The sequence below is a fragment of the Eretmochelys imbricata genome, chromosome 3, assembly GCF_965152235.1.
Source record: "Eretmochelys imbricata isolate rEreImb1 chromosome 3, rEreImb1.hap1, whole genome shotgun sequence".
Taxonomy (NCBI): Eukaryota; Metazoa; Chordata; order Testudines; family Cheloniidae; genus Eretmochelys; species Eretmochelys imbricata.
Window position 1 is genome coordinate 108,689,353 of NC_135574.1, and position 25,602 is coordinate 108,714,954.

Consider the following 25,602-nt stretch of genomic DNA (forward strand, 5'->3'; position numbering starts at 1 on the left):
TAGAGACTAATCAATTTATTTGAGCATGAGCTTTCGTGAGCTACAGCTCTCTTCATCGGATGCATACTGTGGAAAATACAGAAGATATTCTTATACATACAAACCATGAAAAAATGGGTGTTTACCACTACAAAAGGTTTTCTCTCCCCCCACCCCATTCTCCTGCTGGTAATAGCTTATCTGAAGTTATCACTCTCCTTACAATGTGTATGATAATCAAGTTGGGCCATTTCCAGCACAAATCCAGGGTTTAACAAGAACGTCTGAGCAACAGTGTGGGGGGGGGATAGTAGGAAAAAACAAGGGGAAATAGGTTACCTAGCATAATGACTTAGCCACTCCCAGTCTCTATTCAAGACTAAGTTAATTGTATCCAATTTGCAAATGAATTCCAATTCAACAGTCTCTCGCTGGAGTCTGGTTTTGAAGTTTTTCTGTTGTAATATCGCAACTTTCATGTCTGTAATCGCGTGACCAGAGAGATTGAAGTGTTCTCCGACTGGTTTATGAATGTTATAATTCTTGACATCTGATTTGTGTCCATTTATTCTTTTACATAGAGACTGTCCAGTTTGACCAATGTACTTGGCAGAGGGGCATTGCTGGCAGATGATGGCATATATCACATTGGTAGATGTGCAGATGAACGAGCCTCTGATAGTGTGGCTGATGTTATTAGGCCCTGTGATGGTGTCCCCTGAATAGATATGTGGGCACAGTTGGCAATGGGCTTTGTTGCAAGGATAGGTTCCTGGGTTAGTGATTCTGTTGTGTGGTATGTGGTTGCTGGTGAGTATTCGCTTCAGGGTTGGGGGGCTGTCTGTAGACAAGTACTGGCCTGTCTCCCAAGATTTGTGAGAGTGTTGGGTCATCCTTCAGGATAGGTTGTAGATCCTTAATAATGCGTTGGAGGGGTTTTAGTTGGGGGCTGAAGGTTACGGCTAGTGGTGTTCTGTTATTTTGTTTGTTAGGCCTGTCCTGTAGTAGGTGACTTCTGGGAACTCTTCTGGCTCTATCAATCTGTTTCTTCACTTCCGCAGGTGGGTACTGTAGTTGTAAGAATGCTTGATAGAGATCTTGTAGGTGTTTGTCTCTGTCTGAGGGGTTGGAGCAAATGCGGTTGTATCGCAGAGCTTGGCTGTAGACAATGGATCGTGTGGTGTGGTCAGGGTGAAAGCTGGAGGCATGTAGGTAGGAATAGCCATCAGTAGGTTTCCGGTATAGGGTGGTGTTTATGTGACCATCGTTTATTAGCACTGTAGTGTCCAGGAAGTGGATTTCCTTTGTGGACTGGACCAGGCTGAGGTTGATGATGGGATGGAAGTTGTTGAAATCATGGTGGAATTCCTCAAGGGCTTCTTTTCCATGGGTCCAGATGATGAAGATGTCATCAATATAGCGCAAGTAGAGTAGGGATGTTAGGGGACGAGAGCTGAGGAAGCGTTGTTCTAAGTCAGCCATAAAAATGTTGGCATACTGTGGGGCCATGCGGGTACCCATAGCAGTGCCGCTGATTTGAAGGTATATATTGTCCCCAAATGTAAAATAGTTATGGGTAAGGACAAAGTCACAAAGTTCAGCCACCAGGTTAGCCGTGACATTTTGAGGGATAGTGTTCTTGACGGCTTGTAGTCCATCTTGGTGTGGAATGTTGGTGTAAAGGGCTTCTACATCCATAGTGGCCAGGATGGTGTTATCAGGAAGATCACCGATGGATTGTAGTTTCCTTAGCAGAGCGTTCTCAGAAAAACTGCGGAACCACCTGATCAACATCCTCTACAGCAAACAGGGAAAGATAAAGAATGAGCTCTCAAAAATGGATACTCTCATAAAAAAACAACCTTGCACACAAACTTCCTTGTGGCTGGATTTTACTAAAACTAGACAAGCCATTTACAACACACACTTGGCTTCTCTACAAAAGAAAAAGGACACTAAACTTTCTAAACTACTACATGCCACAAGGGGCCACAGTAATGGTTCCCTCAACCCACCCAGCAATATTGTTAACCTATCCAACTATACTCTTAGCCCAGCAGAAGCAGCTGTCCTATCTCGGGGCCTCTCCTTCTGCCCCTCCACCCCCACGAACATGATACAGTTCTGTGGTGACCTAGAGTCCTATTTTCGAAGTCTCCGACTCAAGGAATATTTCCAACACACCTCTGAACAACATACTAATCCACAGAGACCTCCCTACCAACACTATAAAAAGAAGGATTCTAGGTGGACTCCTCCTGAAGGTCGAGACAGCAGACTGGACTTCTACATAGAGTGCTTCCACCGACGTGCACGGGCTGAAATTGTGGAAAAGCAGCATCACTTGCCCCACAACCTCAGCTGTGTGGAACACAATGCCATCCACAGCCTCAGAAACAACTCTGACATCATAATCAAAAAGGCTGACAAAGGAGGTGCTGTTGTCATCATTAATAGGTCGGAATATGAACAAGAGGCTGCTCGGCAGCTCTCCAACACCACTTTCTACAAGCCATTACCCTCTGATCCCACTGAGAGTTACCAAAAGAAACTACAGCATTTGCTCAAGAAACTCCCTGAAAAAGCACAAGATCAAATCCGCACAGACACACCCCTGGAACCTCAACCTGGGATATTCTATCTACTACTCAAGATCCATAAACCTGGAAATCCTGGGCGCCCCATCATCTGAGGCATTGGCACCCTGACAGCAGGATTGTCTGGCTATGTAGTCTCCCTCCTCAGGCCCTATGCTACCAGCACTCCCAGCTACTTCGAGACACCACTCACTTCCTGAGGAAACTACAATCCATCGGTGATCTTCCTGATAATACCATCCTGGCCACTATGGATGTAGAAGCCCTCTACACCAACATTCCACACCAAGGTGGACTACAAGCCGTCAAGAACACTATCCCTCATAATGTCACGGCTAACCTGGTGGCTGAACTTTGTGACTTTGTCCTTACCCATAACTATTTTACATTTGGGGACAATGTATACCTTCAAATCAGCGGCACTGCTATGGGTACCCGCATGGCCCCACAGTATGCCAACATTTTTATGGCTGACTTAGAACAACGCTTCCTCAGCTCTCGTCCCCTAACACCCCTACTCTACTTGCGCTATATTGATGACATCTTCATCATCTGGACCCATGGAAAAGAAGCCCTTGAGGAATTCCACCATGATTTCATCAATTTCCATCCCATCATCAACCTCAGCCTGGTCCAGTACACAAAAGAGATCCACTTCCTGGACACTACAGTGCTAATAAACAATGGTCACATAAACACCACCCTATACAAGAAACCTACTGATGGCTATTCCTACCTACATGCCTCCAGCTTTCACCCTGACCACACCACACGATCCATTGTCTACAGCCAAGCTCTGCGATACAACTGTATTTGTTCCAACCCCTCAGACAGAGACAAACACCTACAAGATCTCTATCAAGCATTCTTACAACTACAATACCCACCTGCGGAAGTGAAGAAACAGATTGATAGAGCCAGAAGAGTTCCCAGAAGTCACCTACTACAGGACAGGCCTAACAAACAAAATAACAGAACACCACTAGCCGTAACCTTCAGCCCCCAACTAAAACCCCTCCAACACATTATTAAAGATCTACAACCTATCCTGAAGGATGACCCAACACTCTCACAAATCTTGGGAGACAGGCCAGTCCTTGCCTACAGACAGCCCCGCAACCTGAAGCGAATACTCACCAGCAACCACATACCACACAACAGAATCACTAACCCAGGAACCTATCCTTGCAACAAAGTCCCTTGCCAACTGTGCCCACATATCTATTCAGGGGACACCATCACAGGGCCTAATAACATCAGCCACACTATCAGAGGCTCGTTCATCTGCACATCTACCAATGTGATATATGCCATCATGTGCCAGCAATGCCCCTCTGCCAAGTACATTGGTCAAACTGGACAGTCTCTATGTAAAAGAATAAATGGACACAAATCAGATGTCAAGAATTATAACATTCATAAACCAGTCGGAGAACACTTCAATCTCTCTGGTCATGCAATTACAGACATGAAAGTTGCGATATTACAACAGAAAAACTTCAAAACCAGACTCCAGCGAGAGACTGTTGAATTGGAATTCATTTGCAAATTGGATACAATTAACTTAGTCTTGAATAGAGACTGGGAGTGGCTAAGTCATTATGCAAGGTAACCTATTTCCTCTTGTTTTTTCCTAATACCCCCACACACACTGTTGCTCAGACGTTCTTCTTAAACCCTGGATTTGTGCTGGAAATGGCCCACCTTGATTATTATACACATTGTAAGGAGAGTGATCACTTTAGATAAGCTATTACCAGCAGGAGAGTGGAGTGGGGGGAGAGAAAACCTTTTGTAGTGGTAAACACCAATTTTTTCATGGTTTGTATGTATAAAAACATCTTCTGTATTTTCCACAGTATGCATCCGATGAAGTGAGCTGTAGCTCACGAAAGCTTATGCTCAAATAAATTAGTTAGTCTCTAAGGTGCCACAAGTACTCCTTTTCTTTTTGCGACATTATTATGGAGAGCTATTATGCTACAAGTGTGGCTGCCTGCTATTGTGGCAATTTTTAGATATTGTATGTCATTATCCATTGCTAAGGTAAGCACACTGGCAGAGATTTTAAATGTAGTGGAAAGTAGTAGGTTATTTTGCTAATAATATTTTTCATTTCTACAACACCTTTAATCTCACAATGTTTTACATGCCCGTGGGAAGTAGGGAAGGGAGGGACATGGATTGCTTCACCCACTCTGAAATGCAGCAGCTGTTTAACAGCACACAACTACATGAGAATTTAGAACAGAAAGTGAAGGATAATGCCATATCTGATTGAAATGGCAGAGAGAAATTTAGAAAAACAGAATAATATTGGAATTTGGTCAGGACACCAAGGTTAGGAATGTAGGAATTGCCCCACACAGACCAATAGTCCATCTAGTCCAATATCCTGTCTCTGACCAGTACCAGATGCTTCAGAGGGAGGCATTAAACCCTGTTAATGGATAATAGGATGCCCATAAGGGAAGCTCACCCCACCCCAGGAGTTCTCGTACCCTTACAGAATGTGTCATGAGATTGTATCTTCAATGACCCAAAGTGGTCAGGATCTCAGTTTTGTTTCTTATTCAAAAGACAACACCTCTGACCTCCCTTACTAGTACCATTCTGGAGCATTATTCAGTGTTGGCTGAGAAGGAAGAGCGCTAGCAGTTGAATCACAGCAAACATTTGCTGCAGCACCTCAGTGTAGCTCCGGTATGGCTACATTGCAGCTGACAGCGAATCTCCCAGTCTGACTTGCCCTAGCAACGTGGATGTTCCAGTTCAGGCTGGAATTTGAGCTCTCGAGCTCAGCTGGGCTGAAGATCCTGGTTTGGAACATCCACATGGCTATTTTTAGCATCAGAGCTTGAGTCCTGCTAGTGCAAGTCCATCTGCCCAGGCTGGGAGGCTCACTCCCAGCTGCGGCGAAGACATACCCTTAGAGGTCTCCCATTCAAGCACTGCCCTGGCTCAGTATTGCTTATCTTGTGGGATCTGATGGGATCACAGCACAAGATGGTAAGTCTAGACGATGTGCTGTAGCCTGATGATTTGCATAAGTCTCATTTTCAGAAATGAAACGCTTTAGAAGCAAGTGTTCTGATTAAGCATGAAAGTGTCTGTTGCATATATAGAAATGCTACCTGTAATATGATAATTGGAACGGAAGGATGAGGGTCAGGTTTCAGGAGGGACCTAGTGTGGTGGGTACTGGAGGCTCAGGAATGCAAGCCAAGGCCAGGCTGCTATCACAGCAGCACCTAGAGCCTCAGCATGTAATGCTGGCCTCTCACAATATTCCATAACGTTCTGTTTCCTGCACTTCTGTCGGTCTGCTTCATCACTTATTGCTCATGAAGGACTGCAGCTCTTCATAGTTTTATATAGTATCCATGGATACCTACATATTGTCATCACAGGACAGAAACATAATTACTCATTAATTTTTGTAGAATCATTCAACCTTATTATTCTGTGGAGAAGCCAATACTTCAGACCCTCACAGTCTGTTGTGACAAAAGATTTATTTCTGATATCAAAGCCATTAAACTTCCTTTTTCATCACTTTATTGGCTTGTACTAATTATTAACACTCTGCTATATACCTGTCATAATTAAACCCTTTTGCTAACAAGACAGGATGGCTCATGGGATTTCCACTGAACTAAAATAATCTTTCACCTTTAGATAGACTCATAGAATATTAGGGTAGGAAGAGACCTCAGGAGGTCATCTAGTCTAATCCGCTGCTCAAAGCAGGTGCAACATCCACTAAATCATCCCAGCCAGGGCTTTGTCAAGCCGGGCCTTAAAAACCTCTAAGGATAGAGATTCCACCACCTCCCTAGGTAACCCATTCCAGTGCTTCACCACCCTCCTAGTGAAATAGTGTTTCCTAATATCCAACCTAGACTTCCCCCACTGCAACTTAAGACCATTGCTTCTTGTTCTGTCATCTGCCACCACTGAGAACAGCCGAGCTCCAACCTCTTTGGAACCCCTCTTCAGGTAATTGAAGGCTGCTATCAAATCCCCCCTCACTCTTCTCTTCTGCAGACTAAATAACCCCAGTTCCCTCAGCCTCTCCTTGTAAATCATGTGCCCCAGACTCTTACTCATTTTTGTTGCCCTCCATTGGACTCTCTCCAGTTTGTCCACATCCCTTCTGTAGTGGGGGGACCAAACCTGGACGCAGTACTCCTGGTGTGGCCTCACCAGTGCCGAAGAGAGGGGAATAATCACTTCCCTCGGTCTGCTGGCAATGCTCCCCTAATACAGCCCAATATGCCGTTTGCCTTCTTGGCAACAAGGGCACACTGCTGACTCATATCCAGCTTCTTATCCACACTAATCCCCAGGTCCTTTGCTGCAGAACTGCTGCTTAGTCAGTCGGTCCCCAGCCTGTATCAGTGCATGGGATTCTTCCTTCCTAAGTGCAGGACTCTGCACTTGTCCTTGTTGAACCTCATCAGATTTCTTTTGGCCCAATCCTCCAATTTATCTAGATCATTCTGGACCCTATCCCTACCCTCCAGCATATCTACCTCTCCGCCCATCTTAGTGTCATCTGCGAGCTTGCTGAGGGTGCAATTCATCCCATCATCCAGATCATTAATAAAGATGTTGAACAAAACCAGCCCTAGGACCAACCCCTGGGGCACTCTGCTTGATACCAGCTGCCAACTAGACATCGAGCTGTTGATCACTACCTGTTGAGCCCAACAATCTAGCCAGCTTTCTATCTACCTTATAGTCCATTCATCCAATCCATACTTCTTTAACTTGCTGGCAAGAATACTGTGGGAGACCGTATCAAAAACTTAGATCTTTAGTTTTGAATCTAGCCTGAGCCAGTAATAAACATCATCATCATCTGATTGCTCTTTAGTGACTAATGTGAAATCACATGTTGGTTTCAGGCCATTTCCTGGTGAACAGGTAACTACATGACAAGAAACACCATCAGAACTTGCACCCTGTAACAGTATGGTTTGCCATTAAGGGCTGGAGGCTTGAAGCCAGGCAACCCTGAGTACTGAAGGAACTGTTCCAGCCCACCTGTGTTGTGCTAATAGCCTTGATGGGGCCTGATGAGGGACAGTTGATTCTCCCAGTAAAGGGAAGAGAGAAGCTGTGGCAGAGACTGAGGAAAGCTTTCTGCAGGGAAGGCTCGGAGACCAGGGTAGTTGCCTTGGCTAGGAGGACTGGGAGTAGCCTTCTAAGTCAGGAGGAAGACCCTGACACCAGGGGAGTTTGGAAGTCAGAACCTGAAGGCTGAGCACCATCCAAGCAACACCTGCGAATTGGTGATCTGAGATCCTGCTCTGGGAAGGAGTGCTGTGGACTTCCTACCAAGTGTTGGATGGGAGGAGAGAGAGACACTCTGAACCAGGCTTTGTAAAGATCAGTGGGACTCAAACCTGGGTTGGCAGAGAAACTAGGCAATCGACAACCTCACACTACCACTTGGTGGCAACTGTAATCTGGCTGCTTCCCATGACCCACAAACTGCAGTGGATGTACATGTATGGGAAATCCTTCCCAAGAGACCCAATTGGCAGGTGCTTTTGAGGATTCTGATTGGTCTTTTGGCCCCATATAAGCCCATGGGGCATACCAGGAAGCATCCAGGAAACAACACGCATCCCCAGCGAGCTGCCACAACTGATTTTGCTTCTCTGTTCCTCTTCTCCTGAATTCCCAGCATTGACTTGGGCTCTGACTTGAATTCTGACACTTGCTCTGGATCAAGAACCTTGACACGACTCTGACCTCTTTTACTGATCTTGGCCTGGAAATTTGACCTTGAGCTGCTTGATCCCTAAGTCCTGCCTCAGAACCCTGGCAGAGTTGTGGACTAGAGGGCCAGTGTGTACCTGAAGACTAAATAAATGGACTCTAGAATGGGATCAGAGTAACAGCCGTGTATTGTTTCATATTCTCTGTGTGTATATAAAGTCTGCTGCAGTTTCCATGGTATGCATCCGATGAAGTGAGCTGTAGCTCACGAAAGCTCATGCTCAAATAAATTGGTTAGTCTCTAAGGTGCCATAAGTACTCCTTTTCTTTTTTCTAGAAGGGGAGTGTTTTAACTAACTTCAGATTGTGATCTGGACTTTTTGAGGAGGGAAACTAAAGCAGTGTGCCTGCAGAGCAAGCCCAGGCCACGAGGGGATGCGTGGGTGGTAGTCGGCAGATTTGACAAGAGTACCTCCCATCAAGGAAGGTGACACTGCAGCTTAGGAAAGCAAAATGGAGGAAGCTGTTTGGTTGAACAGCAGCAGTGGATGCAGGCAGTTCTGCAGGAGCAGCGACAGAAATCACAGTGGGTCACACAGTAGGCTTTGGGACCCAACAGTGCTGGCAGGAAGACCACTGCCACCTGCAAAGGAGTAATCTCTGTGTGTTGCCAGTGTGGAAGACCGGGGCACAGAAGATTTGAGTGCCCCAGGAAGCAGTATGAGTACTTTAGTGGGGAATGAATAAGAAAGAAACAGATGCACAAAAGGGTGGGGGCCATCTGCCCAAGTGTTTGATATGGAGAGGTGGGGCGCATTAAAAGAGTTTGTACCTGGGATAGTGGGGTGGAAGGGAAGGGAAAAGCCCAACAGACCAAGAGAGAGTCAAAGAGAGAGAGCTAAAGGGGGAAGCAGTGTGTCAGCCCTGAAAAACAAGTGGAGCAGTGATAGCCACAGTGATAGCCAGAAATGGCCATGAGGAAATGTGATCAAAGCATAGAGATGTCCAGAGAATGGCATGGTCAGATTAGTGTTTGGGAGACCACAGAGGCTGCAGCAAAAGTGAATGTTGCAGTCATGAGAGCAGTTCTTACGGCTGCCAAGATGTGCAGCACAACACCCAGAAAAAGGGATATAGAAAGCCTGACCTCTTTAGGGGAGAAGTATTGGCAGGAGCTAGCTGCTACGGAGGAGGTCAGGCAGCAGGCCCTGAGGCTGAGGGACAAGTTAGACAAGATGCATGAGGCAACTGTAGAAGAGAGAGAACTCACTCATTATGGAGAGCTGGAGAGCTTGCAGTCTGAGAAGCAGACTGGCAAGGGGCAAAGGAAGGAAGAACATAAGAACAGCCATACTGGATCAGACCAATGGTCCATCTAGCACAGTGTCCTGTCTTCCAACTTTGGCCAATGCCAGGTGCTTCAGAGGGAATGAACAGAACAGGCAATCATCAAGTTATCTATCCCCTGTCATCCACTCCCAGCTTCTTTCAGTCAAAGGCTTAGGGACACCCAGAGCATGGGGATGCATTCCTGACCATTTTGGCTAGTAGCCATTGATAGACCTATCCTCCATGAACTTATCTAATTCCACAGGTTGACTGTGCATTGTGTGAAGAAATGCTTCCTTTTGTTCATTTTAAACCTGCTGCCTAATAATTTCATTGGATGACCCCTGGTTTTTGTGTTATCAGAAGGAGTAAATAACACTTCCTTACGCATTTTCTCCACACCATTCATAATTCTATAGACGTCTATCATAGCCCCCCACCCCTCTTAGTCATCTCCTTTCCAATCTGAAAAGTCCCAATCTTTTAATCTCTCCTCATATGGAAGCTGTTCCCTACTGTTAATAATTTTTGGTGCCCTTCTCTGTACCTTTTCCAATTCTAATATATATTTTTTGAGATCGGACACCAGAACTGCAAGCAGTATTCAAATTGTGGGCTTACCATGGATTTATATAATAGCATTGTAGTTTCTGTCTTATTATTGATCCCTTTCCCAGTGGTTTCTAACATTCTGTTTGCTTTCTTGACTGCCACTGCACATTGAGTGAATGTTTTCAGAGTACTATCCACAATGTTTCCAAGATCTCTTTTTTGAGTAGTAACAGCGACTTTAGACCCCATCATTTTATATGTATAGCTGGGATTATGTTTTCCAATGTGCATTACTTTGCATTTATCATCACTGAATTTCATCTGCCCTTTTGTGCCCAGTCACCCAGTTTTGTGAGATCCCCTGCAAGGTATGGCAGAAAGCTTGCATCAGGATTGGCAAGACTCTGGGAGGAATCTTGGGAAGCAGGTGTGAGATCAGGAGACACTGGGAACCCAAACTGAGTTCCAGGGGGATGAACTCAGAACCCAGATAACACATGCAAGGAGGTGGGGCGCCCAAACAGTGAGCCTTGGGGAAAACAAAGGAAGCGTAGGTAGCTCAAGTTCCTTGTAAGGGTGCATGGGACCTGGCCACCCCTGGGGGGCAGGAACAGGGGAAGAGTATCCCCTAAGGTAGAACTTTCCCTGGGGTGGGCAAGGTTCTAAGGGGGGATTGTAACAGGATGGCTTGCCCTAAAGGGCTGGAGGCCTGGGGCCAGCCAACCCTGATTTACTAAAGGACCTCTCAAGCCTACCTGCGCTGCATCAACTGTTTTGATGGGGCCTAATAGAAGACAGCTGATTCCCCCATAAAAGTCCCCACAAAGTTGGGGAGCTCAAGAAGCTGTGTCAGAGACTGCAGGGAATAAGTAAAAGCTTCTGCATGAAAGACCTGAGACAAGGGGAGTTGCCTCAGCTAGGAGGATTGGGAGTAGCCTGCTAAGGCAGGAGAAAGACCCTGTGACCAGGGCAGTTTTGAATTCAGTGCCTGAAGGCTGAACTCCAGCCAGGTAAAGCCTGGGAGATGGTGAACTGAAATTCTTCTTTATGAAGGAGATTTGGAAACCCTTTACCAAGGGGGTGAAGAGAGACAGAGAGAGATGCTGAACTGGGGTTGAGGCCTGAAGGACCAGATTGTGCAGTATCTTTAAATAAATTGGACCCAAGAAAGGGGAGTGTTTTAACTAACTCTGGATTGTGATCTGGAGTTTTTGAGGAGTCCAAGAGGAGAAAATGAGGCAGGATGCCTGGGGAGTGACTTCCGGCCATGAGGGGGTGCTTGGGTGGCAGTCATCCCTTACACACCCTTACTGAGCATCTCAGAAGCACAAATGGACTGTTGAACTGAACCAACTTCTCACTTCTAGAGTGACTCAAGGTGATCATTTCAGGATTGGGATTGGGTCAGACTGGTGAGGAAGGTTACATTACAATGTTAGGTGCTGTACCTGCCCTGAGGAAAGAAGATGTTAATATGCAGGTCTGACAGTTCAGCCAGTATCTTTTTTAAAACTACCTAAAATTCATTTTAAAACACAATTTTGGGTGCGGGGGATGGGAAGTTAAGCAAGGTACTGATGAAAATAGTGTTAAAACAGTACTGACTGGTGGGAAGGCAAAATGTAATCAGGCTTTCAACACCAGAGTATTTAATTTTTTAAAAAAAGTCTATTACAGACTCATTCTTAATGTACCTGATTTGCATAAAACCTTTTATTCTGAATACCTCTAGTAGTATATAACTAAAAGTGGGAAGTATAGTACATCAAGTCTAAATTTGCTGGGCTGACAGTTCAGATGTGCAGTCTCTGACACAGCTTCTTGAGCTCCCCAACTTTGTGGGGACTTTTATGGGGGAATCAGCTGTCTTCTATTAGTCTAAATTTGCTGGGCTGACAGTTCAGATGTGCCTATTTGTAATATGATTTTTTCCATCTAAAATTTCACTAGGGTCATATGTACACACACAGAGCAAACCCCCATGAGGGGGATGGGCAGAACTTTTAAAAATATCCTTTAAAAAGGCATTAATAAATATGCATTTTTAGCATATGTCTCAGTACAGCTCTGTCTCTCTCAGAAGCGAGTACGGTGGTTAGGGGCATTGCTCCACCTTGCAGCTGTAAGGGAAAATTATTGCAGTCTGTGCTCACATAAGCATGTTAAAAAGTCAGTCTTTTTAAAAAGAGTGAGGTGGTGAGGTTTGGTGTTTAATATCCATGAGTGATTTCCGTATGTAAGATGACCTGCAAACTCAGCCTGGGCTCTGACAGTTGAGGTTTTGCTTTCTCTGCATTATTTCCAGTAGTAAAGATTCTGCAGGCCAAGTTACCCTTAGTTACATCTGTGAAACGCCACTCTCTTTGAATTGTACCCTCAGTGATACCTGTGCAACCTCTTTGCCTTCAGTAGGTTTGCACAGATGTAACTGAAACTTAGGGCATTTCTATGCTAGAATGGCAAGGCTACGGTGAAGCAGCTGTGATGCTGTTGGCTATAGTGTAGACACTTCCTACACTGATGGAAGGGGTTTTTCCATTGATGTAATTAATCCATCTCTCTGAGAGGTGGAAGCAAGGTCAACAGAAGAATTTTTCCAACAAACCTAGCTGCCAGGGGTTAGGCTGACCTAACTACAGCCTAAGGGTGAGACATTTTTCACAGCCCTGAGTGACGTAGTTAGGTCAATCCAATTTTAAGTGTAGATCAGGCCTTAGGGGAGAACTCTGATGCACAAGATGGAATAAAACCTGTAGTCCCACAGAGAGCAGTGCCAGCTCTTCGGAGTTAGCAGGGATAAAAAGCAGAAAAAGCTTTTTGTTATTATTATGCAATAGATCTGTTGAGTAAAATTGTGCCATTAATTTTTACATAGCCATTTTGCAGAGTACACCACCCTTTAGGGTATGCTATTATTTTTGTGGTAAACGCTTTATTTTCTTAGGTTTACAACCTGATCATTTTAATTCGCATTGGATCGAGAGCTGATAGGCACAAGTTCTCAGCCCATAAGCTGGATGTTCCTTCTAAATTTTGCCAAACTGTGTAGCTATGTATTATTTGTTTAGATGGCAACAGAGTGCTATGAGCTGTACAAAACACAGTGATAGCCATGGTCCCCACTACATTAAAACTAGAGTGAAAAAGAGAAGTGCAAAACAATACAGATACATTAATGTCCAGAGTAGTTGGCACTGCATTTTTTAAGGTGTGAACCACAATACTTCTAGCTGAGGTGGGAGGCTTAGCTAAAGTGTGTTTTAAAGAATGATTTGAATTAAGGTCAGGATGATTGCCTGTCTGACAAGGTGTGAGAGTGAGTCACAGCTGAGAGGGGCAGCATGGCAGAAAGTCCAAAAGTGGGAGAAGCGTACAAAACAGAGCAATAAGGTAGCAGGGAGTGGCAGAGCAAGAGGGGGAATAGGAAGAAGTGGGGACAGAGGTGCAGACAGGGCCACAAGATTTAACTTGATATAGCAAGTGAGAGAGAGTCAATGCACAGATTCAAAGGGCCTGTCTACACAGCGAAGAAAAACCCATGGCTGGCCGATGCCAGCCAAGTAGGGCTTGCGGGGCTCGGGCTGCAGGGCTGTTTCACCATTGCCTAGACTTCCAGACATGGGCTGGAGCCTGAGCTATGGGACCCTCCCACCTCACAGGGTCCTAGAACCCAGGGTACAGCCTGAGCCCAGAAGTTTACACAGCAATGAAACAGCCCCGCGGCCCAAACCCCGTGAGCTTGAGTTGGCTGGCATGGGCCAGCCATGGGTTTTTCCCTGCTGTGTAGACAGGCCCAAAGAGTGGAGTCAAAATGAAAGATGATTAAGGCACAGATGAACTACAGAGCCATACGTATCTGTGCAAGGGAAAAAATGAAGTTGCCCTGACCTTTTTCATTTGTGTACCTCAAAATTAAGGACCATCCTGAAGACCTGGAGCAGCAGCCACTGGAACTGGGGATAATGACATCTGCCATGTAACAGTTACTAACCTGATGTAATGCTAACCCATGTCTCTCTGGGCTAGAGCCCAGAACTAAAGATCAGTTTGTTCAACATTCCTGTGTGTCATACTTTTATTACCTGGTGTCAAAAGAAACATTGATCTTTGTGCTTTCTCCCATGCTGCCCCTCACGCTTGGGAGACACTCCCATAAGCATCCACAAAACTTCCTTCAAACCCCTCCTTAAAACTCTACTTTGCTGTGAGGTCCACACAAAAAAACTTGACAACAGTTAGACTGCTGGTGTGCTGACAAATATTGTCTCATTGTTTCCTTGGTGTCTCTCATCTGTCTCTATCCACCTGTTCTCTCACATCTTATGCGTAGGTTGTAAGCTCCTTGGGGCAGGGACTGTCTTTTTGTTTTATTTGTACAACATCTACCACAACGGGGTCCTGGTCCATGGCTGGGGCTTCTAAGTGCTACAAGAATACAAATAATTATCCATTATAAACCTGATTTCAATGCATTATTATTTATTAAGACTTGGTGAACAGATCAGAAAGAACTGATAACTTGGACAGAATCAAGGGGGTTTTGGAGGCGAACATATTTACTGACCCTTGGTTCCAAAATAGATTATTGAGCCTGGGCTGGAGTTGTTTGCACAGCTTCAGCTACACCACAGTAGCCCAGGCATATGAAGCTGGATACCAGAACTGTATCTAAAGGGTTTCACATATAGACCCCAAACCTCCAAGTGAACATTAGGGTTGCTTTGCTGCAAACCCATGTCAGTGCACTCTGAAGGTTTTTCACAGTTAATAGACCTTAAGATAGTAGTGGGTGCGACTATAATAGACCACATGTAAAACATACGTGCATTCCCTTGGTGCTGATTTATATTGTTTAAAGGGATGGGGGCGGAACAAGCTGTTAAAAGATGAAGAAATTGAAAGCTCCCCTAACTGCTATATTATCCACCTGACATTCTCTAAATGCCAGTCATTAATTACTAGTGTATTGAAAAATCAGAACACTTATCCAATCCAGATTATGTTACATCTGTGAGCCAGAGAAATTTCCATTGTCTTTGTCTTTCTCATCTAAATAAAAAAAAATTTTATGGTTGTTAAAGAAGAGCAGGTCTACGAAAGGCTGTTCTGTTTTATCTCATTAAGGCCCGTTATCCCCACAAAGATAGATTTTAGCATCTCTGTCCCTCCCACCATAATACTGGTTAACATTTTAAGGCATTCACAGTGTAATTATTAAATTCCAGATTCAGCCCTCAATCTGCAGCTTCTGCCGAAGTCAACAAATGAGGGCTGCACATGCACATCTGCTGGCAGAATTTGGCCATAAGCAACAACATTCTTGTCTTATTCCTGAGCCAGTATTAAGAAAGGATTGAAACTGGTTTGTGATTTAGACTGCTCCTGCAATCCTGACACCTGTAGACCTCTCCTTCAGCTCAGTGGGAGATTGGTGTACAGATCCACGGCAGGTCTTCAGTGCAATGTATGCTGCTGGAGTCACCAATAAGATCACTTCTGCCTGAGCTGTATGTTCAAAAATGAAAGTTTTAATCCAAAACTTTATTTTGAGATGGAATTGCTCCTCATTTCTGTACATTTTCATACCTAACATTTTAAAATCTGTACATCGAGTTATGTATAGCTTTGGGCCAGGGGGAGGACACCCTTTTTCACTCTGCTGATATTCATTGGAAGAGGAGATCATTTTGGAAGGTGCAGCACAAGAAAGCTATAAGGTGGAATGATAAAATAAGGACTGTCCCTTCTAAACATGAACAGGTGCTATATAGGCATTGTTAGAACGCTAGCCTTGGTGCCTTTTATCTGAGGATATCAATTAATTTTACCAAGATTAACAAATTAAGACTCATGACACCTCTGTAAGAAAGGTAATTATCCCTAGTTTTACCCCTATTTTTGGGTCCCCAGATTGAGACACATTAGGTCTGTTTCAGAGGTGCTAAACACTTGCAGCTTCCATTGATTCACTTGGAGTTGTGGGTGCTCTGTGCCTCTAACAATCAGATTCTGAAGTTGGGTATCTGAAAATAGTGGACACATTTGACCTAAGTGATGTGGCAAAGGTCATACAGCAATTGTGGAGCAGAACTAGGAGTACAATCCAGTTCTCCTAGTTCCAGGTCCTGTCCCTTAATCACAAAATGATCCTTCACTGCAACCCTCAGGCAAAACAAAGTGTATGTTCTGCTCGCTATTTCCTACACTGCCCTCAGTGATCAGGCATTAAAAGGCCAATTTAAGTAATAGGGTTTAAATTTGATCGGCTTTATATGCTCATGGTTTTGTCTTTTTCCATACCTATAAAGAGATTACCTCAGAATTTTGTTTTTCTCATGAGAAGTCTTTGCTATTAAGTTTCCTGTTGTAGAACAAGTGTTGAAATGCAATGAGAATCATTTGTATCACCTGGCTTTCTCCTGTTGCGTTTTGTTTTTTTCTTAGCATACAACAGTTTTGCCCTTTATATTAATCGAGATGAGAACAACACATCATCAGTATCCCAGCAGGAGCTGTGGACTGGCTGCAGTATGCACCTTCTCTGTTGGCTATATATTATGGTAAGGACTGTACATGCTGTGTTTTCATATTGTATTGGGGGTTTGTACTGCTAAATTTGGGCACATATTTCATTATGGATATAATCACTAACAGATTCCCACTGCATGTCTCGTTTGGTCCAAGACCTGGGCTTTGTCTGGCTTCCCCAGATGCTGATATTTTTAGAAAGTATATGCCAAACCTCACACAACAGGAATTTGTTGAACAATCCCATGTAAGCAGTGATCTTTCCAAAGCTACATTTTTCAACCTTTTTTCAAACTAAATGTTTTTCTTGGACCCTGGTTTTCTTGCTTAGGGTTTTTTATTCTATCAAACAAAAATTGAGAATAGGCAAATGATTTCCTTCAACAGCATTTTAAGCCCCTTCAGAAAAGATAACGCTTTTTTCTTTTTCTTTTTTTTTAGTTCACTCATTCTTGTGTTAGAAATCAATTACAGAAATCCAAACATTCTGTAATTTATTTCTAATGAAAATATTTGGGAAAATGTTTAAGTAAAGAAAGCATAAGCAACACTAAACTTGGTCTTTGGGGAGTTTTCCAATTGAAAAAAACCTGACTTATCTGACAGAGCAACTTTACCCATCGGACTTTTTTTATTTTTTTACCCTGCAATTATTTAGTCATTCTGGCTTTCTCCCCTCCTCCCTCCTCCCCCCATCCTTGTTTGGTTAAAAAGTCTGTCTGTCCCCCCCCCAATCCCCCTTCACACACGCGTGAGCGCACATACTCTCTCTCTCTCTCTCTCTCTCTCTCCCCCCCTGAGGCCCTTTATGATCTCCTGTTTACCTCTCTTCCTACTCCCTTCCTCTGAGGCTTTCCATCACAACAGCCTTCCCATAGCCTAAGAGAACGGGATACAGCTCCTTCCAGAACTCAGGAATACTACTTTTTCCACCAACCAAAGGGGGCCACTAGTTTGAAAGCAACATAGGGTCTGAAAAGTGCTACCTCTTCAGTGCTCCCTGCCTTTATATGGGCCAAGGAAAAAGGGGGCATTATACCCATGTATAGATACTACACCCACACAGTGATCATGTAATAACCAAAATCAAGGAGATCTGAGTCAAATTTTGTGGCTGGATTTCAAAAGGATCAGAATAATTTTATTGTTAATAATATTTGTAATTGTGCTTGGTGAGATACAGATAAACAAATCTCGTGCATCGGGGCATAAACTGATTTCTCTAGGGGAAAAGAAGGATTTTTTTTTCACCTCTACCAAAAAATGCACAATTAGCTAGGTGTGTTATGGGTATTTTTTCACTTTCCTCTGAACAATACACAGCAGCAGGATACCAGACTTAATAAATCAGTGGGCTGATTTAGTACAGCAACTTGTCTTTTTTCCAAAATGGTCCCTTCTGGTCTCGGAGTCTATGACTCTGTGAAAATCATGTGATGAGGCCCATGGAAAATTATTCCACAGGAATGGAAAAGTTGAAGCAGCCCACTTGTGTAAGTGGGAATAAATTTGAGTAGTGTCTTAAGAGCTTTTTAAGGCATCGTTACAAAATCAGTATGAAAAGATTGTTTTACGTCTGTTTTTTTCCCCCTCAAGTGAATTGCAAACATAAATTGACACTGACTCAAGGGGATACATTATCTTGCAACTTCTACAGGGCCACATCACATCCTCCATATCAGTTATTTTCATTACATTTATATGTGTAAAGAGTCTGATGGAAATTGCTATTGCACAGCATACACCTGTCATTCCAAGTACTCGGTAATTTATTTCTTAAAACAACTAAGAACCCTGTATAGGGCTTGTTCCTTCCCAGCACAGGTATCTGCATCCTGCATCTAGAAGCACAAGATAAAAGGAGATGAACAGGACAGGGAACACAGGGGAAACTGATTCTGCATTAAGAGATGTACACTGCTACCCATTCACTTTGTTATTCCTGCCTACATATTTCAGTGCTATCATAATATACTCAGCCCTGCTATAGTGTTTTTCATTCATAGATCTTAAAATGCTTTACAGAAACCAGTATCATAATTCCCATTTTACAGCTGGGGGAAACTGAGGCACAGGAAGGGAAGTGACTTGCCCAAAGTCATGCAGCAAAGCAGTGGTAGAGGAGGGACTTGAACCCAGCTCCTTTGTATTCCAGTTTTTTGCCCTGTCTACTATACCACACTGCTGCCTTTTCCTCAGTGAGCTCCCTTCAGCATTGTTGATCGTTTAGGTGTGATTCATAACTGTGTAGGACTGGAAGGGACCTCGAGTGGGGATCTAGTCCAGTCTCCTGCCCTGAGGCAGGACCAAGTATAACTAAACCATCCCTGAAAAGCATTTGTCTAACATGTTCTTTAAAATCTCCTGTGATGGAGATTCTACAACCTCCCTTGGAAGCCTCTTCCAGTACTTATCTATACTTATAGTTAGAAGACGTTTCCTGATATCCAACCTCAATCTCTCTTGTTACAGACTGAGCTGATCATTTCCTGTCCTACCTTTAGTGAACATGGAGAGCAATTGATCACTGCCCTCTTTATAGCAACCTTTAACATATTTCAAGGATGCTATCAGATCCCACTTCAGTTTTCCTGGCTCAAGACTAAACGTGCCCAGTTTGTTCTTTTAACCTTTCCTCATAGGTCAAGTTTTCTGAATCTTTTATCATTTTGTTTCTCTCCTCTGGACTCTCTCAAATTTTTCCACATCTTTCCTAGAGTGTGATGCCTAGAACTGGACATAGCGCTTCAGCTGAGACCTCACCAGTGCCAAATAGAGCAGGACAAGTACCTGCCATGTCTTACATAGGACACTCCTGTTAATACATACCAGCATATTAGCCTTTTTTAGCCTTTCCATTTGTGATCTAATATAACCCCCACATCCCCTTCAGCCGTACTACTGACTTGCCAGTTATTCCCCCTTTTGTACTTGGCCATTTGATTTTTTTTTCCTTCCTAAGTGTAGTATTTTGCATTTGTCTTTATTGACTTTCGGTATGTTGATTTCTGACAAAATTCTCTCCTTTGTCAGGTCATTTTGAATTCTAATCCTGTCCTCCACAGTGCTTCCCATCCCTCCCAGCTTGGGATCATATGTAAGATTTATAAGCATACTCTTCAGTCCATTATTGATTTACCTACAGACTGTACCAAGAGTGGATAGGGCTGCTCTCAGCTAACTCCATTTCTTCCTTGCTGAGCATTCCCAAAAGGGAGTTGGGGCAATTGCTTCTCCTCTGTAAGGCCATGCATGTGGGGTTCTGCAGGATTGCCTTTTGTTTCCTCTCATGTTCATGGCCTATAAGGGTCAGTGGGAGGATTAGTGAGGCAGCATGGTCTGTTGTGTGTTCAGCCTGCGGATAACACCTAGTTCTATATCTCTGAATCTCCCCGGTGCTACTGAAGGTTCTACCCAATGTGTGGCTGAGTCTGGAATATAGATTCAGGATCATTGGGTTAAGTTCAGTCCAAACAGAACTGAAGTGATGATGGTAGGCTTAGGCTGGAAGGAACAACCAGAAAATATGAAAAAGGATTGTATCTGCCCCTTTTAGCAAGGGTATGCCCACGTTTCATAACGAGAATTTACCAACTTGAGGTAGTGCTGGATTCCCCACCTGTTGGTAAGTGACCATATGCAAACCCTAACCAGGAATGCTTTTATTCATCTGTCTTGCCAGGAGGTTGTATTGATTTCATTTGGAGATGGGCTTTGGGATCCAACTACTGATCCATGCCTGTGTCACCTCAAGCTTAGTGCATTCGATTTGAGGCTGCACCTGGAAAATAAAACTAGAGCAGAATGCAACAGCCCGCTCATTAAGCAGTGTTTCTTGCTGGGAGCACACACCACCATTGCCCCAGGACCTGGTTGGACTCCCTGTTAGAGCTTACGAGATTGTTTTTTGACTTATAAAGCTCATGGCCTGCCTGCTTGAGAGACTGCCTCTCTCCCTGTGCCATCCTGCCATATTTGAGATGAGGAGAGGCAGATGCGGTAGAAGCTGGTGCCACGGTGGTTTGTCCTCAGGTTTTAAATGTACTCTCTGTGTGGGTCTGACCTAGCCCAGATCTTTTGACCTTCCTGACACACTGCAATGATCATCACTGGAGCCAGCTGTTTGGGGAGAAAGGGGTACATTGGGGATAGTGTTTAGGTTTGACTTTATTTGGAATTAGTTATTTTCTGGTTTTGGAGTGAGGGGAAGCAGGTGTTTCTATTTGTCATGTGTCTGTATTTCATGTATGGAAAGGTACTAGGGTGCTGAAAGAGGTGCTTTTCCCTCTTAATTAGTGTATAAAAATTAAAAAAATAAGTAGCAACAGAGAGGAGCAGAACCAAGGTGTATGCTGGAGATTACATTGAAGCCCATTTCTCTTCCCCCCACAACCCGTCACCCCTTTATTTTCTCGTTCACCTTGCATTCATGAAAGGATTAGAACAGGCACACAAACTGCAGAGAGTCACACCATCTCTGTGGAAGGACAAGCCTTAGGTTTTAATTAACTTTTCTCATGGCCATGTATGGCAGTCTCTCAGATTTGCACCAGGGGACAATAGTCTTGCACTGCATGCTGCCCACCTTACTTGGACTTTCAGGATCAAGGCCTTGGTATAATGTGAAATGACGGTTTGCTTTATTGATAATGGGATTGAAAAGATCACACTTTATTTTCATTAGTGCTAGAAAACTGTTCTGAGTACACCCCAACTACCCAAAAACAAACAAACAAAACAAACCGCACAGGCACTGGGTCTATGAATTTGATTGTCATGGCAGATAAAATAGCAAGATATTGTTTTGCTCACTTTAGCAATCATTGTCTCATGGCAACTACTGTCTGAGCGATATGTGGCCATAGAAGAAATGAAGCCAAAGGAGTATAGTTAAAAGATGTTTGTGTTCCTTCTGCTGCTGAGATATACTGGATGCCAAAGAGCCACTCCCAAGGATGTGACTGCGCTTTAGTCATATGGGGTAGGTGTCTGGTAGTAAAGCACTTGGTCAGTCCTCTTGTTCCTACATTTGCTACAGTGGGAGTTGCCCCCACCTGTGCCAGGGCTGAACATGGGTTCATTTTATCACTACTTAATAAAACAATTCAGGCAGGGCAGGTCCAATCAACCTGATTTAGAAAAACGTGTGGATTTTCTTACAGCCGGCTTTAGGGAGGTCTGTTAATTTGATAAGGGGAGGAAGGAAAGTTTGCATAGTGTAGTATATGGTGTGATGATTGTATGCATTTTTTTAAAAAAGTAAGTCCCTAGGCGTTTGGTAGTGTGATAATAAATCAAGACAAATAGTGTTGGATATATGCAAAAGAAAAATTAAATTTACAGTCATTTATCAGAGGCATCCCATGTGTTCTCATGCATCTCACCCCCCTGTAGTGATCTCCATCTTCCGTGTGCTGGCCATTTTATACTTCCATTCACTACAGCCTACCTTTATTTTTAAATCCCATGTACACTGAAGTTCACACTACTTTGTTCCAAAATGAACAGGGAAGAAGAAATCAGTATGGATCAAATTTGCAAAAAATACATTCCTGGCTAAAATCTCTAGCAGCTTTCTGTCAGTCTATTTACCCTGCATCACAGAACTCAGAAATAGACTAGACCTACTATGGGTCATTGAGTTCATGCCCCTGAAAGTGCAGGGTTGTTCCCTACACTATAATCTTGAGTGATTCATTCATTCTGGTTTTGTCTCCCTCACCTCCTCTGGGAGACATTCCACAGCCTGCAATGTTGTTGTCGCTGTATTGGTCCCAGGATATTAGAGACAAGCAGGGGTGAGGGAATATCTTTTATTGGACCAACTTCTGTTGGTGAAACAGACAAGCTTTCAAACTTACGCTGAGCTCTTTTTCAGGTAACACCTTTTTCAGGTAACCAGGGTCACATCATTCAATATGTCAAGAATTTTTTTCGGGTAGATATGTACAGAGTGTCACACACTACATGCTTGGGCTCAGTTGGTTTTCCTCAGTTAGCCCTAGAAGTAATAGAGATACAGAGTTTTCCAATGCATCTTCCACTTCCTCAAGCAAGCTCGTTTTGTAAAGCAAATGCTAGAGGAATGGCAGAGAGGAAGAGTCAGTATTTTGGCAAGAAGGAGCTAAAGGCTCAACTGCAATAGTAGCAGTTTAAAAGAAAGGGGGGTGGGGGAACATCAATGTTTTGAACCTCAGAACAGAGCTGTTCTCCCTCCAAAAATGTTTATTTGAAAAAGAGCTACATTTTTCTAATTTTCTTTTTACCTGTTTTCAAGCCAGCTATTGAGCAGGTTGAAAAATTTCAAATGTTTCATTAAAGTAATGACAAATATTTTGTAAGAAATTTCTTGAGAAATGTCTTTTCAACCAGCTGAGCTCAGTAATAATGACAGGATGTTATTTGGGACCTTTCGGATATTCATCTTAAAAAAAAAAAAAAAGCTGGGTAGTAGGAATGATTCCGGTGCTGTCACAGAATCAGAGGGAGAGCAGAGGTTCTAACCCTCTGGACTTTTAAGGTAAAAATATTAAACATTGCATACATGAATATAAACCATTTAATGAAGATTGCACCTCTGGGTGTATTTTAAAACTAAGTTGACTTTGTCTACTGTAAAGTTAGCTGGTCCAGTTTTAGTTTAATCCCCCCGCCACCCGCCACACACACACACACAATATTTATATCTCAACTTGCAACTTTTTTAACCTGTACAATAGTAGGCTCTTAAATTGGCTCTGGTTTTGCAATCCAAAGTGTGTCTTAATGCATGTTCCCCTGTGCTTAGCTAATAATGAGGTTGAACAAGAATAATGATTGCTAGAATTGCCGTGTTGAAGGCATTCATTAAAGTTAATAATCAGTAGTCTTGTATCGAAGACTTATACCTACAGTTGATCAGCCCTTTATTGTGCAGTGTTGAGTTAGTGAGTTCATTCCTACTTGAATACAAACCAACAAAGGACCTCAGGTAATGTTTCCATGGTAGCAGTCCTACTTTTGCTACTGGCATTTGTAATATAGACAATGCAGCAATACTCGCTGTGTCATTGCTCAGTGGGAAGAAGTACAATGTTAGTAATTCCAGCATAGTAAACTGGGTTGCGGGGTTGATTTTCAGTGAGGTCAGGATGGCTAGGCAGGTGTGCTTTTGAACTTTGTTTCTTAAGCAGCACTTGTTTTACCTTGTTCTTGTCATATTAGTTCCAGTTAGTGACCTATTGCTCTGGCGACAGCCACATAAAGTTGGATCCACAAAGGGACTTAAGCCAGGATGCTGCATTCAACAAGCCATAGATGACATTCAAGAATTCTTTAGTGACTCACTTGGGTTTAGACAATATTTTTGGTGTCCAAAATAAATTCATTCTAGGAAGTGTCACTTCTCCTTGGTTCATGAACCAATCATTCAAGTGCACCGCAGTAGATCAAAGACCCTTTTGAGTATTCCTCCTCTAAAGGTGCTGTAAACTGGTGGGCAGTTTCACCAGTCAGGGAAGGGAAATAAAGCTCCAAGCACTGGTCTTTTTAAGGCTTTTTCCTCAAGGTTTGTTTTACAGTCCACCGAATGATCACAAAACTAAAAGTGGAAAAAATACTGAACACTAATTCCCATAGGGTTTCTCTGCTTTGACTCAGCCAAAAGGGGAGAGGACATACCATTCCCCTTTGACCTAGCTCCCCTTCCTTTAACCCCAGCAGCCGTGTGACAAGCTGGGACCTGTTAGTCATTTACAGTCTTTAGCACTTTTACCTTTTCACAGGTACATTCTGGCACAGTACAAGATCTGTAGAATACAAGCTATCCACAAGTATGGAGGGACTCTTTCACATGTGGACTCTTTCAGAGAGGTAGGAGGGGGGCTAGGGTCAGCAGCCAGTCACAGTTATCTCACAGATTAGCCTACTGCCAACATTTTAATTCCTACATGAAGTTTCTAGTAATTTGGGATTTGACTGTATAATAAAAGCTTCTATAAGAAGCCGCTGAAGGAGGATATGGTAACCACCTACAGGACCAAGGTAAGGAGACCACTTGGAATGGATGGAGCTCAGGTTTTTTTTAAGGCCAGAGAGGTCCAGTGTGATCATCTAGTATGGCCAGCTGCATAACACAGGCCATGGAATTTCACCCAGCGAACTTGAAGCAGAGAGTTTTCACAATTTCTGCAAGAGATTTCCCAGAACTTGAACCCATGAGCCCTCCCATACACAGTCAGAACACTACCACTACTCTAGCAATCTAATCCCATAGGGCATTTCCATAATCCTTCCTCAAGGTGACAAAGGCCCTTATTAGTCTGCAGTTTTCCCACTCTTAGACTGGGATCTGGGTACAATACCCCACCTATGCCAACCACTTTCTACCATGTAAGTCCAATAGGACACCGGCATCTCTTTCCCTCAGGAGCCCGTGACCAGAGATGTAGTGCCCCAAAGCCTTCCAAAAACAAGTAGGTTTATTAACAAATGGAACAGAGCAATAGAGAAAAGGATTCCACAACAAACGGCCTTATCATTCCAGGCTGACCCAGGGCGCCCCCTTGTAGGCAGGCACGGTGTTGTGGGTGAGCTCTTACCCAGGATATCAGCAAGTCCTGGCAGACTTCAATGCTAAAGAACACCTTCTTGTGGAGGTTCTCATTTATTGACAGAAAAGCTTACACAAAAACCAAACTTTCACCTGCCACATCTCAGCTGGGTGACCCAGTCATTCTTCATCCATCTGTCCTCAACCTGAGTCTGGTGCTCTCCTCTACCTAGGTTGTTTTACAGGGGTTCTCTCCATTCCAGTCTTTGTCCCTGATGTTAGGCATCTTGCCCCTACTGGAGAAGGATCCCTGACAGAGAAGAATCTGGGGAGATCCATCCTCTGCAACTCTTCTCC

The 25,602-nt window shown here is 43.6% G+C and overlaps 1 protein-coding gene across 1 annotated transcript in view; it reads left to right on the top strand.

The window, feature by feature from the left end:
* AIG1 (androgen induced 1) overlaps positions 1-25,602 on the top strand; it is a 194,424-nt gene that overhangs the window by 162,430 nt on the left and 6,392 nt on the right. Inside the window, exon 4 of the mRNA XM_077811780.1 lies at positions 16,632-16,747. Coding sequence (XP_077667906.1) covers positions 16,632-16,747 — 116 coding nt within the window. The remainder of the gene's footprint in view (positions 1-16,631; positions 16,748-25,602) is intronic.